At 31.3% G+C, this 14,261-nt stretch overlaps 3 protein-coding genes across 3 annotated transcripts; 1 reads left to right on the top strand and 2 right to left on the bottom strand.

Moving 5' to 3' along the window:
* Nucleotides 1–1,895: 1,895 nt before the first annotated feature.
* Nucleotides 1,896–9,775, bottom strand: ASCRUDRAFT_5550 (FTFMHR domain-containing protein; the record flags this gene model as incomplete). Its single annotated transcript, XM_020191161.1, has 3 exons — nt 1,896–1,909; nt 3,363–3,501; nt 3,611–9,775. 3 exons carry the CDS (start codon nt 9,773–9,775, stop codon nt 1,896–1,898), a joined length of 6,318 nt encoding a protein of 2,105 aa, XP_020049888.1.
* Nucleotides 9,776–11,345: 1,570 nt separating this feature from the next.
* On the bottom strand, nt 11,346–12,157 carry ASCRUDRAFT_97173 (uncharacterized protein). Its single transcript, XM_020195230.1, has one exon. It carries the CDS (start codon nt 11,899–11,901, stop codon nt 11,410–11,412), a length of 492 nt encoding a protein of 163 aa, XP_020049887.1. The 5' UTR covers nt 11,902–12,157; the 3' UTR covers nt 11,346–11,409.
* Nucleotides 12,158–13,355: 1,198 nt separating this feature from the next.
* On the top strand, nt 13,356–14,174 carry COG8 (Golgi transport complex subunit COG8; the record flags this gene model as incomplete). The annotated part of the gene is made up of 1 exon (XM_020190201.1): nt 13,356–14,174. A coding segment is annotated over one exon (819 nt), but the record flags the coding sequence as incomplete, so codon positions are not given.
* Between the last annotated feature and the right edge of the window lie 87 nt (nt 14,175–14,261).

The raw sequence follows: 14,261 nt of genomic DNA, 5'->3' as shown, positions 1-14,261 counted from the left end.
TCTATCATTTATATTTTATGACATATACTGGGGGGGGTTTTAAAGGAATCAAAACAATCTATCCAAACATCAATTTAATCAATTTAATCAATTAATATATTATTCAGCCAATAAATCAATATATCAATAAATTTATCAACCATAAATTAGTAATGCACCACACGAATTTCACTAGTGTTCAGTTAATCTTTTTTTTTCTCTCTTTTTTTTTTCAAATTGATGAAAATAAATAAAGATTTTTATATAATTCACTATAGTTTTTTTTTTTATATTTTTTTTTTAATAAATTTTTTTTTTTACTTTTAAGAAGCTTTTATTCTTACTTCAACCTTGTTTTATATAACGCAAACTTAAATAAACACCTAAATAAATTTCCAAACACTTAAACAAACAGAGACAACTTTTCTGGGCCACTTCTGCACACTTTCTGTGCTCTTTATCAAACTTCTTGGGGGTGTTAACCATCTAAACCCCTTTGCTCTTTATCAGAACTTGTCCCTTATCTAAGTTTCCTTTGATTCAAAACCCACACTAACCACATTCCCATTCTCATTCTCATTCCCTCTTTAACCTCTACACACTTGCTTTGTTCAACTTGTCTTCTGCTTATCATCTCCATTCACCACCATTTGTTAAACAGCTCTTGACAGCGTTATCCATTGGACTGTAAATGAATCAATGAAATAACTTCGCTTCGCTATACTAATATATTGTATCTTTCATGATTCTCAACATGACTTTTACTTTACTCATTTTTAAACTGAAATAAGGAGTCACTTCTTTTCCACTCATCTACAAAAGACTATTCACACACGATAATCGCCCCCTTTCTGAATTTCTGCAATACTTTGGTGTTCTTTTAATTAGCAATCATAAAATCATAAAATCATAAAACCATTTCAAAAAAACTTCATTCGACTGCTTCTCATACAATTTGTATGCTTTGTTACACACCCACATCTTCCCCTTTTTCTCTTTGTCTAGTTTATCGAATTGCTATCAATTTCCATTTCCATGTTTATTTCCAGTGCTTTCCCTTTTCTCAGCTGAAACATCTCATGATAACTTTGATACTAAACTATAACTGAATTTTAAATCATTTTAAATCATTTTAATTACAAGTGCATGTGAAATATCTTTTTTTCTGTAGCTGCAATCTACTTTAGGAAATATTTTTTTTTATATTTCAAAATTAATACAATATATCTCCTTACTAAAACAAAACTTTTACCTGGTAAATACCACAGGTTAAAGCTATGCGAGTGTGATTTTAAACCATACATACAACTCTTGTGGTTTTTTTATAAAAAAACAGCAAATGAGTTTAAGAGTTTTTAAAATCCAAGGATAGCACCAATAATATCATCTATTGATCCAAATCATTTTGTGCTAAGTGTTGAAAGAAATTACCATATTCAAATTTTTTTCCTGTTTAAGATAAAAACTAGGTTGAGCTAAGATTGGGGATTTTCTTTTAAAGAAATAAATTAGTTGATACTCAATATTCTTGATCTAAAAGCAAACCTTTTGTTTTTTACAATCCTGAAGATTTTATTTAGAATCTTTCTTGCATCTAATTATTGAAAAAAAAGAATACAATCTAAGAACAAGTAATTTACCAATTGTTGGATCAACATTTTTACCCACAGAAATTTATTACTGTATGTCACTATTTTCACTGTTTAATTTGATTTTTCAATTGTAAGTGGGTTTTAAAAACAAAAAATACCATTATAAATCTTTATAAACGATTTCTTAGCAGGATTTATGTTTCTCCGCGATATTGGAGAGGATAAAGAATGATCCGAGCACCTTTCATAGTAGAATATGCTGCCCTTCACATTTTCTACTTGTAGTAATGCACAAAAGAAATTTCATTTTCTGATTTTATTTTTCTATAATCTTGAATCTGAAAAAATAAAGATTTTGAGAAATTATTCTGATCAGTAACACTGCTACACAAAAATACTTTCATTAACCTCTTACATTGACAAAAACAATGTATCTAAAAACCTGTTCTATTCATTCCAAGGTCTTCCTTTTGTAAAAAAATACAATTAGTGGTTTTCTTAAAATGATTTTACATCATCTTAAAGTTATTGTTTATGTTAACAGGGTCAAATAGGTATTATTGGATTTCTGTTGATTTCTAATCAAAAACCAGACAGAATTGCAATTGGGTTCAAATATAACAAGCTTTCAAGCCAAAACGCAGTAGTGGAAACAATGAATAAATACGGGACGGAATAGACGGGTCATCATCAGCCGAGGACAAACCGAAAATAAACCTAAACGTAACCGGAATAGGACGGGTTTAATTGGAATGACTTTGTATCTAGTCGGATCTTGACTGGATCTAAAATATGCATTTGTTTTTGTCACGTGTGTGTTTGCATTTCGAAAACTATACGGAACTTTAATTGTTGCGAATAATATTTCGAATAATATTTCAAATTATTTTTTAACGCAACCGATATTCGAATATGTTCGTATGCTCGGCCCAAATCGTTCATATTTAAGTAAGCTTGCTGTTAAATATTCTTCAATTGACATGGGAATAACTGCTGCTGGATGATTTGAATTCCAACTATGGTTGTGTCGAAGGGAATTTATGATAAAATTAAAGATATATAAAAACTACAGTGGTTTATCAGAACACTTCGCTATCAGGAAAAAGAGATATTTTAAACGTGACATTTCCTTGATAAACCAATGTATTATAAATTATAAGTTAAAGAATAGTAATATTAAATTCATAGTATTTGTATTACTTTCCATACAATACACTAGCCAACTTTGTTTACCAAAGTGACATAAACTTGGAGATAATATGTAATCAAATAATGAATTTCAAAAAGATAAACACACAAAAATACACAAATTTTTTTAAGAAAAGTATAAAAGAATTGTAAAAAAATATAACTAATTAAAAAATGTACACAAAATAAGTTAACAATTAAAAAAATAAATGAAATCTAAACATCATCCCAATATACAAAAAAAGTTTCAAAGTAAAATAAAAAATCGTTAAAAATTATTAAAAAAACCAAACTAATATAAAAAAATTCGTTAAAATTTAAACAAAATGCCTTTTAAATTTAAATTTTAGTTTTATTCCATGATTTTAGTTTTTTGTTTTCATTAATTGTATCGTTGCTTTCTTATTTGTTTGTTTTAAATTAATTGTAATGAAAACGGTATATGATTATCCAAATCATCAAAAGTTAAATATAAAAAAAAATTAATAAAAAGAATAAAAAAGTTAATTCTTATTTTTTTATAAAGATTTTTTTTTTAAATGTGAAAAACACAAATAAAAAATTTAAAACCAAAATAAAAATTAAAAAAACCTAAAAATACACGATTAACCTGCATATTGTTAATTATTACTTTATTATTATTATTATTATTGTTGTTATTATCATTATTGTTATTATCATCATTACTATATTTTGCCCTATTTATAGTTCCAATCTTTAAATTATGCCTTATGATTAACTTCTTGAGGAGAATTTATCAGGTTTCTTGAGATAAATGTCGCTCTATTCTTAAGAGCTTCAGCAAATAACATTGCAGCTGGCCAAACTGGCGCATCTCCTAATATTCTAACCCCAATATATAATGACTTTGAGGATAATCTTGAACGTCTGATTGCGTTAGTCAAACATTGATAGTCAAAATTTGCTTCTGCTAATCTGTTTAATTCATCATCTAGATTATCAACATCTAATGCCCCTTTTGCTTGTATTCTCAAATATTCTGAAAATGTTTTACTTAGTCCTTTTGGTGATAACTGTGTTTCAACTTGTTTATAAACTGAAGCACATCTCAAAAATAATGCAGTATCTGTTGCCATAATCTGTCCAATATTACCATTTATATCACTCATGTAAGAATTGCTTGCAATATTTTCCAAGTGATACATATATTCCGACAATACCAAAATAGCACTAAATGTGCAAGTTATGAAAAAAATTGGTGTTCTAGCCGATGTTTTCTCTGCATCATTTATAATCGAAATTTGGTTGATCCACAATTCTATTATATCTAATGCAAATGATGAACTTTCCCTTAAAGCTTCCGAATCATTTCCTAATGCTGCTAAAGAATTATGCATACCATCCCAATTCTTCAACCAAATGCTTTCAATTACCGGGGTTAAATAAACACATAATCTAATTTTGGCAAAACATAGCAATGGTAGTATTAATCTTATCAACGGCTTATTTTTAATCAGTTGCATATTGTATTTGTTTGTCATTAATACTCCGCCATTTTTAACAAATAGAACTTCCCAAGCTTTTATCAATGATTCAATCTCTGGTCTTTGAGCCATTCTCCACTTCATAACTTTCATTGCTTCATTTGATTTGGAGCTATTCAATTCAACCCTTTCAATATAGATTCTTTCATGAATGCTCATCAATAAACTAAGCAATGTTTTAGAGCTGTAACGCTTACTTACAAGCTCAGTGTGGTTATGCCTGTTTAATGCTTTGATACAATCAGTAAAGCTTTCAGAGCTACTAATTTGTATTAGGGAAAATTTGGAATCAATTATTATATTGTATTGTTTCAAAACCTGAAACCATTGTTTATAATTTCCCGATCTCCATAAATTTTCAATATGACAAGGTGAACCACACTTGATATCCTGAGACTTTAATATTATTGGAATTCCTATTAAGGAATCAAATAAAACAGATATTAATAATAGTGAATGTATAGTTCTAATTCTCGATTGAGCTAAAATAAAATATTCATAATTATTCTTTAGTACTGTTGGTGTATAATTAATATTATTTTGAGTTTGATCCTGAGATAAAACTGGAGGAGGTGTAATAAAGCTTTCTAATGGCAAATGTAGATTGCAATTTTTTGCCAAATAAATTAATGAATTTAACTGCTTTGATATCGATCCAGCTATAGCATGTTCATCATTAAAAATCCCTAAAAACATACTAAGAGTCAAACTTTGAATTAGCCATAGAGGAACTTCATCATTTTTAAAATTCTTATTTCTCTCCAAAAAACTATGAATGTAAAATTTTGCAACACTAAATAATAGTATTGAATTTTGAGAATGGAATGAATATAAAGCACCGATTGCTGCAACAGACAAAATCAAAGGAATGTTGTCCAGCTTTGCATTTAAAGATGGAAAATGAACAAACGGGAAATATTGATCAAACTCTTTGCCATATAAATAAAGATATGTATTCAATTCCCTAACAGAGGGAAACTGCTCATCTTTCAAATGATTTAATATTAATATGCTGTTTCTAGCTTCATTATCAAATAAGTTATAATTATACTGAAATAAACCGTCTTCGGTGTAATTGAATTGAGGAGAGTTTGTATTATTAAACAAACTCATAGAATTTCTTCGGGCCAAATTAGGATCTAATTCAGGTTTTTGACTGATTATACTATTTTGCTGTTTGAATAAATCGATCTGTCTTGATCTAAATAAAGAAGATATATCTGGGGATCCAGGACTGCCTGTTCCAGATGAAATACTAGCAACAGGGCTCATATTAACATCAGCGGGTAAATTCATGTTAGCATTGATTTTATTACCAGTAAAAAGATTTATATTACCAGTGTTAACATTAGAATTAGCATTTAAATTCATTTTTGAATTTATATTTGAATTTGAATTCATATTTGTGTTGGAATTGGGTTGAAAATTATTAGAATAATTAAAATTCCCGGGTAGCATGTTGTTATTAGATTTGAAGTTGAAATTTGGGCTTGATTTCAAGTTCGGATTAAGATTAGAATAACCAGTTGAACTTTTATGTTTTCTCTTTTTAGAGTTGTGTTTAACTGGAAAACCAACATAGTTAACATCAATTTTATTATTATCAATATCTGCTGGTAAAGTCAAAAACTCTTCAAGCCAACCATCAACCGAATTTATTTCTTTTCCGTCAGGATTGTTATTTTGATCTGCAGGGGTTTCCTGGTTAGAATTCTGGAATTGTTTAAGAAACTCAAAATCATTGAAATCATAATCTTCAAAACCAGCACCACCTCCAGCACCACCTATATGCAAATATTCTTGTAGAATTGGAATATCAATATCATGTGAATTGTTTCCTATATTAATAAAATTACTGCCATTATTAATACTTCTATTAAAATTGCTATTGTTATTGTTATTATTATTGTTGTTATTATTGTTAGTATTAGTATTAGTATTAAATTCGTTATAGTTTTTGTTATTGTCCCCATTATTTAAATCAGCGTTATTTCTATTGTTATTATTATTATTATTATTATTTTGTTTATCGCTTGGAAATTCTTTTGAAGAAAATAAACCAAACCCAAATGGAGTATTCATGAAATCTTGAAGACGATTAGAACTTCCAGGAGTAAAACCTGGGTTATTCAGTCTATCACCAAGATTCAAATTTTGATCAAAGTAAGAGAATTCTTGTTTAATTTGAGGATCACTATTACTACTAGTATCATTATTGTTATTATTGTTATTATTATTATTATTATTATTATTGTTATTATTATTATTATTATTATTATTATTATTATTATTATTATTATTATTATTATTATTATTATTATTATTATTATTATTATTATTATTATTATTNTTATTATTATTATTATTATTATTATTATTATTATTATTATTATTATTATTATTATTATTATTATTATTATTATTATTATTATTATTATTATTATTAGTAGTAGTAGTAGTAGTAGTAGTAGTAGTATTGATATTGATATTGTTAATGTTATTGTTTTCATTATCATTATTATTATATGCCATAGAATTTGTCTCTGACATTTTTTGTGGTTGAGTTTGGGCATTTGAATCTAATTGAAAGTTTCCAAGACCGAACCAACTAATTCCTAAAGTATCTAAATCAACACCAGACAAAGCAGCTTTAGAAGCTAGTTCAGTTGCAGATAATTGAGGAGTAGAGAATCCAACCTGGCGTGGTCCTTCAGGGTTTTGACTTTGATTTTGAATAGCTTTAGCGTCTTTGAGAAGTGTATAAGATGAACCAGAAGTAGCAGAAAATGAGGCATGGCGATGTCTGACATAATTTACCGATGAAGAACTGTTATTTTTATTGTTGTTATTGTTGTTATTGTTGTTGTTAATATTGATATCATTATTGATATTGTTATTGATATTGTTATCACTGTTATCAATATTTGTTATACCATTTTGATTATCACCTGGAAGATTCACAATGCTGTTATTTACGCTATTATTTAGACTATTATTAAGACTATTATTGAGACTATTATTGATGCTAGCGCTTATATTAAGATTCATGTTTCCATTAGAATTTCCATTAAATTTTTGATTTTGATTTTGGTTTTGTAAATTTTTAGCGACTGTTCTAGCCAAAGGCTGATTTTTGATATTGGATATTGAAGAGGATTGACTTAAAGGTTGAGAATGATACATTTGAAAAGAGTTTAGTATATCTTCATGCTGGGTTTGATTTAGGTTGGGATTGAGTATATGGTTGTGATTGTGATTAAGGTTTGAGTTACTAGATAAAGATGGAGTTGAAGTGTTACTTGGAATATTCTGCAAGTCATTTGTAGCAGATCTTGACATGTTTGAGGATAAAAAAGTCGAAGAGGGACTTAATATCGGAAATGCACTATTACCAATGTTATTAATGTTATTAATGGTATTAATGTTAATGTTATTAATGCTATTGATATTGTTATTGTTCATGTTGTTCATGTTATTATTGCTGTGATTATTATTGATAATAAAGTTTTTATTATTGATGTTATTATAAAAGGAATCATTTGGAGAAGCTCCGTTAGAATTTGGGTTTGAGAGTAATTTTGGAGGAGAAGGCAATAAGTTTGTAGTGGGAGAATCTGAAGAAACTGAGGGAGAATTTTTGTTGTGAGAATAAATTTGTCTGTTATTGATAGGTTTATTGGAGTCAAGAAAGTTGGCACGAACTTGAGGAATCTGGTAGGGAAATGAGGGAGGATATTGAAAAGCACTGAATGGGTTGTTATCCGGGACATCGTCATTATTATCAGTGTCATTATTATTTTGAATGTTATTGTTATTGTTGTTGTTATTATTGAGAAGATTAATGCTTGTATTTGAGTTATTATTTGGACTATTGGAAGACAGAAAATTTTGTTTTATTAATTGAGGAGGTGATTGAGAATGAGATTGAGAGTGAGAATGAGAATGAGATAAAGGTTTTTGTAGATGATGAGGTATTAAATGATGGGGATGATGAGAATTTGAGGAAAATTGCTGTGGAGGAATGAATTGAGAAGAAGATGGAAGAGAATTGTTTGAGTTGTAATCGTTGGAAAAACTATTTGTGTTGGAGGAAGAATTGGACATTGGGTGTGATATTGGGGGAGGAATGTGGTGAGGATGAGGCATGTGGTGAGGATGATGATGAGGATGATGATGATGAGGGATGTGATTGTTTTGATTGTTTTGATTGTTTTGATTGTTTTGATTGTTTTGATTGTTTTGGTTATTTTGGTTATTTTGGTTATTTTGGTTATTTTGGTTATTGCGATTTTGATTATTTTGATTATTTTGACTATTTTGATTATTTTGGTGGTGAGAGAAATGAGGAAGAATTTGTTGATTTTGATTCGAGAAAAAAGACAGGGAATTGGGATGAGGTTGATTTGTTAATAGATTGATGTTTGGAAAGTTGGGTAAAGATAATTGGCCAGGGAGTGGTTTAATTTTGTCAGTGTTATTTTTATGTTCTATGATATTGTGATTGACGGCTCTATTTCTGGACCTGCCATTTGAGGTTAAGGAGGTGAGACCACCCAAGTTTGAAGTATGATTTGTGGAGTTGTTGTTGTTGTTGTTGCTGCTGCTGTTTGTTAGGCTTGCGTGCAATTTTTGCTGGTGCCTTAGGACTAGGTCTCTTCTTGCAAAGCATCTTCCACAGGCAGCACATTGGAAGGGTTTTTCGTTTGTATGAGAACGTTCGTGTCTTTTTAGATGTTCTAGTCTGGCAAAGGCTCTTGTACATATGGGACAGACATGGGGCCTTGGTTTATCAGTTTTGATGACAGCCGATTTTTTGGGGATGGGCTGTGTGCCCTTTATTGGAGGGTCGTTTGTTATTATATTGATGTTGATGTTTTGAGAAGGAAATGTGGAGGATGGTGAGGTTGAAGAGGTTGAAGAGGTTGAGGAAAAAGAAGTGGGAGAGGTGTTTTGTTTCTTTTTTGGTGGTTTCAAAGGGTCAGATGTGGATGGTTTTGTTATTTTTGAGGATACAATGGGGGCGTTAGAGATTTGGTGAATAGAATTTGTAATTGAGTTGATTGAGGTGATTGGGGTGATTGGGGTGATTGATGTGGTTGTTTGGTTATTTTCGTTTTTAATATTGTTGTTATTGTTATTGTTATTGTTATTCTTTTCATTATCATTATTTTCATTTTTATTTTTATCAGAGGTATCAGCGTAATTTGTATCGGCGTTATTATCATTGGTATTATTAGTATTATTAGTATTATTAGTATTATTTTCATTTTTATTTTTATCAGAGGTATCAGCGTAATTTGTATCGGCGTTATTATCATTGGTATTATTAGTATTATTAGTATTATTAGTATTATTAGTATTATTAGTATTATTAGTATTAGTATTATTAGTATTAGTACTAGTACTGGTATTATCATTAGTGTTGTTATTATTATGATTAGTATTGTTATTATCGATATTATTAATAATTGAAGTTGGATTATCGATATTTTGGGTATTAATTTCAGACATTATGAGGATAGTAGAAGATGTTAGTAGAGGATAATGTTATAGTATAGAGCAGAGTAGAGCAGAGTAGAACAGAGTAGTAAAATTGAGATTGAGATTGAGATTGAGATTGGGATTGGGAATTGAGATTGAGGTTGAGGTTGAGGTTGAGGTTGATATTAAGAAGTCGAGATGAAATTAGAATATGGATTTATGGTTATCATTTAAGAATGATAAGGGAGGGATTAATATTATTAATAATAATATTAATAATAATATTTTTGATAGTAATGTATTATACTTGTGATACTATTGATAAGAGGCCAGTAAAGTATAATGGGAAAGCAAAAATAGAAATGGAAATAAAAACAAAAAGAAAAATGGAAAAGAAAAGTAAAAGAAAAGTAAAAGAAAAGGAAATGAAATGGAATATGGATATGTATAAATATAGAAAGGAAGGTAGGTAAAGAGATGAAATAAATATGTTGGGAAACAGAGAATAGATATAAGAAAATAAAATCGGTAATTGATAATTGATAGTTGATAGTTGATAAAATTGAGTTAGATTAGATGGGAGCAGATGGGAATAAGTAAATGAGTAAAGAAGTAGGCTTTTAATTTATGTTGGAAAGTAGCTGAGAGTGGTTGAGAGTGGTTGAGAGTAGTGAATTAATTATGAAGTAGTTGAGTAGTGAAATATAAATCAATTAGGTGAGATGTTTGGCAGAATAGTTGAGATACTTGGAGTGGTGGAACAAGAACAGAATAAGAACAGGAATAAGAACCAAAATCAGAATCAGAATACAGGATGCAAATAACAGGAGCAGTAACAACGTAACACAACACTGAACAGATACAAGCAAAAGCAAAAGCACAAGCGATATTCCTCAGCTATTCCTAAACTATTTCTAAGTGATTATTTTTTTATCTTTCAGAAAACGAAAACTTCCAGCGATGGACTTATTAAGCCGGGTTTTTCTTAGAGGATGACGGAACGGTATATAGCGCTGAGAATGAGTGCGAGGTATGATGCTACGATTCTCCGAGTGCTGATACGCTGGATGTCGTTGGTGAGCCAGGCCTTTTCTGCTGCTGCTGCTGCTGCTGCTGCTGCTGTTGCTGTTGCTGTTGCTGCTTCCACTGCCACTCTCGCCGCCTCTTCCACTGTTATTCCCTTGCAATCACAGCACGCGCATTTGTAAGGTAAGCACCGGCACTGGGCGCGGACACCGCTGCTGCTCGCTCGGCACTGCACCCCCGGCACCTGCTTCAAACCACGCACGTGGGTTGTCCGGGAACCTTCGGCATCCCAGCGCATAGTCATGCGTTCTCCACGCAGTTTTCCGCATCGCAAGTGCGCCAGAGCCCTGGCTCGTCTGCTGTGTTACCCGGGCGGTGTGGTTTGAGGGACGGAATATAAGCAACAGTTCTTGCTCCTGTTGCTCTTCTTCCACCAACAAACCATCATCTCTAGACAGTGCGAGCATGTTTGTGCGGGCTGGTTGGTTTTCAACACGCCCGCCGACTTGAGTTCCCATCTCATGCTTTGCGATTATTGATGGTCAGAAAGACGTTGAATTTGTTGATTAGAGCCTATCTGGACTAAGAGCTTTCTTACAATGAAAGATAGGTGTCAAATAGCATTTACATTTTATATATCATCTCTCAAGAAGCTTGCTGGCGTCATCTTTTGTAACTTCTTTGTCTGAATCGTGCCCAGCAAGCAGCTGCTCTCCACCATCTTTGTCTGCCCTTTTGGTGCTGCTCTCATCGCTGCCTAAGCGATGGGTGTGATCCCTATGCTCACTCTTCTTTTCAATCCCACTTTGCTCATCTGTTCCATTTTGCTCTTTCTTCTCTTTATCTTCTTTTCCACCGCTCTCATTGGCCAGTCTGCCACCTCCATGTCTTTCCCTTTTGTGACTAGCATGAGCACTACTATTATTCTGCTCTCTGTTTGGGCTTTGCCTGCGCTTTTGACTTTTGCTTTTGTCTTTGTATTTGTATTTGTGTTTGTGTTTGACCTTGAGCTCACTGTTCGGATCACTCTTTCTTAATCGAAACTTGTTGAAATTGTAATCACTGGGTCTGGCTATTTTGTCGATAACATCATCTTGATGCTTGGAATAAATGTAATTATGTAGCGCCATACTATGCTATGCTGTACTATGCTATCCTATATTATACTGTTCTTTGGGATTTTCTATTATCTTCTATTATCTTCTATTACCTTATATTATATATTATATTACAAAAACTTTTACTTTACAAGTCAATCATAGATATCTCCAATCACATTTATTGAAAAAACAATCTATTTAAATATATTTCTCCTTTCCACTGCCTTCCACTGCTTTCCACTTGGTCTGTATCTAATCTGCTACTTGCTACTGTTAGCCCTTCGTTTGACTTTCGCTTTGCCTTCACCTTGCTCCTATTTTCTCTGCTATTCTCTGCCTTTTCGTCCTGCTTTTCTCTTTCTTTAATACCTTTTTCTTCACTAACTGAATAAAAAGAAAAATTATCATCCAACTTTTGACTCAACACAAACATTCCTTTACAGATTTCCAATTTTTCCATCATCTGTCCTCGCTTGCACACAGCTTTCTCATTGGTTACCACTCCGTACTTACGCCTTCAATCGCGTCTACCCACTTCTAAATGCGCATTGCTACATCAGCGTGTTCACATATTGTTTTCCAATTCTCCAGTTTTCCTGAATCCACTCCCATGGCTCCCTCTACCTTCCTCCCTTCAAACCGCTCCTTTTCAATTCACTTATCTCCCACTCACCACTATCTCTTCTTTCCTCATCCTTCTCAACTTTATTAATTGACTAAATATCAATATCATTTTCAACGTTTCAAACTTCAGTTACCAATAAAATACTCCCACCCATTTTAACTCCATCTTTCTCATCGTCCACTTACTCACTCGCTCACTCACTCGCTTGCTCACTTACCCGCCCACCATTTATGTTCTGTCAATTTCAATTTCTTTATTTCCACTTCTAAAAACCTTATATCCATTCAATCACCCACCACTCATTTATATATACCAACTCACTCCACTCTCTTCAACAATGCAACACTCTACAGACCCAAATGTATCCCTCCTACTAGACTCCCTATCTACAAACTTCCCCCAAAACATCAACCTCCTAATCAATAACACATCCTACAACTCCTTCGCTTTAAACTATCTCAATGACCTATTGTCAAATGATTCCTTCAATCTAAACACCTCCACCACCACCACCAATCATATCGACAATTTCTCAATCATTAACGAAATAGCTGAACTAGACTCCTCCCAGAGAATAATCGACAACAACTTGAAATCTTCTCTCCTAAATTCACAGCATCTAATCCTAAAATCAAGATCAGATCTTCTCCTCTTAATTCAAAATTTTAACCAAAACTTGGCTGCACAATCAAATCTTCTCTTTGACTACCTAAAAAACCCCAACTCAAACATATCCAATCTCCTAATCAAAAATTTCAAATCCTCAATTCCCTTTCTTACCAACAATATCAATCATAATCATAATCATAATCATAATCATAATCATAATCATAATCATAATCATCACCAAAATGAAAACAACAACGATAACCTATCCATCAATGACAAAAACTTAACCCTTCTACTAAACTCAATGGACAATATAATCGACATCCTAGAACTCCCCTCTCTAACAAACGCCTGTGTCAAATCAGGCTACTACTCAGAATCTCTACAAATCAACTCCTACATTAAACAACTATCCACAAAATACCAAAACATCCCCCTAATATCCTCAATCTCAATCGAAATCAATAAAGAAATCTCATACATGCTCTCTGCCCTAATTCGTCTCCTAAGATCTGACCTAAAACAGTCGACCACCATAAAAGTCCTATCCTACATTCGAAAAATACTGCCCTTCAACGACTCAATCTCCCTAAACAAAAATCTAAAAAGAATCTACCTACACTCAAGATACTTGTTTATTATAAACGAACTATCTGTCTTAAATCCTTTGAAATCTCACTCAACTGAAAAATTCATCAAAAGATCAATAGAAGTCATCAGAGAATACTGCTTCTCTTCAATAATCACTTTCCAAACCATTTTTCCATCCAACAACCAACAACCAGATAAAATCGATAACACTCAATTACTATACGGTTTCATTAAAAATATCATCATCCATCTAATCCTCATCCTAAGAGAAAACTTTCCCAAAATTATTGATATTCAAATTAGAGACTCACTATTACTACAAATTGTTTACTGTTCTCAAAGTTTAGGTAGAATTGGTGGCGAATTTAGTTCATTACTTTTAAATTTCCTAAATAAAAATAAATCAGGTATAATTACTGATTCAGAATGGTGTAAAGTTCTTAAAAAACAAAAATCTCTAATTAAAAATTTTAAATAATTAAATAATTAAATAATTAAATAATTAAATAATTAAATAATTAAATAATTAAATAATTAAATAATTAAATAATTAAATAATTAAATA

This window comes from Ascoidea rubescens, assembly GCF_001661345.1.
Source record: "Ascoidea rubescens DSM 1968 unplaced genomic scaffold ASCRUscaffold_1, whole genome shotgun sequence".
Classification (NCBI taxonomy): Eukaryota; Fungi; Ascomycota; class Saccharomycetes; order Ascoideales; family Ascoideaceae; genus Ascoidea; species Ascoidea rubescens.
Note: the sequence above shows the minus strand (reverse complement) of the source record. Positions and strands in the feature narration are given on the sequence as shown.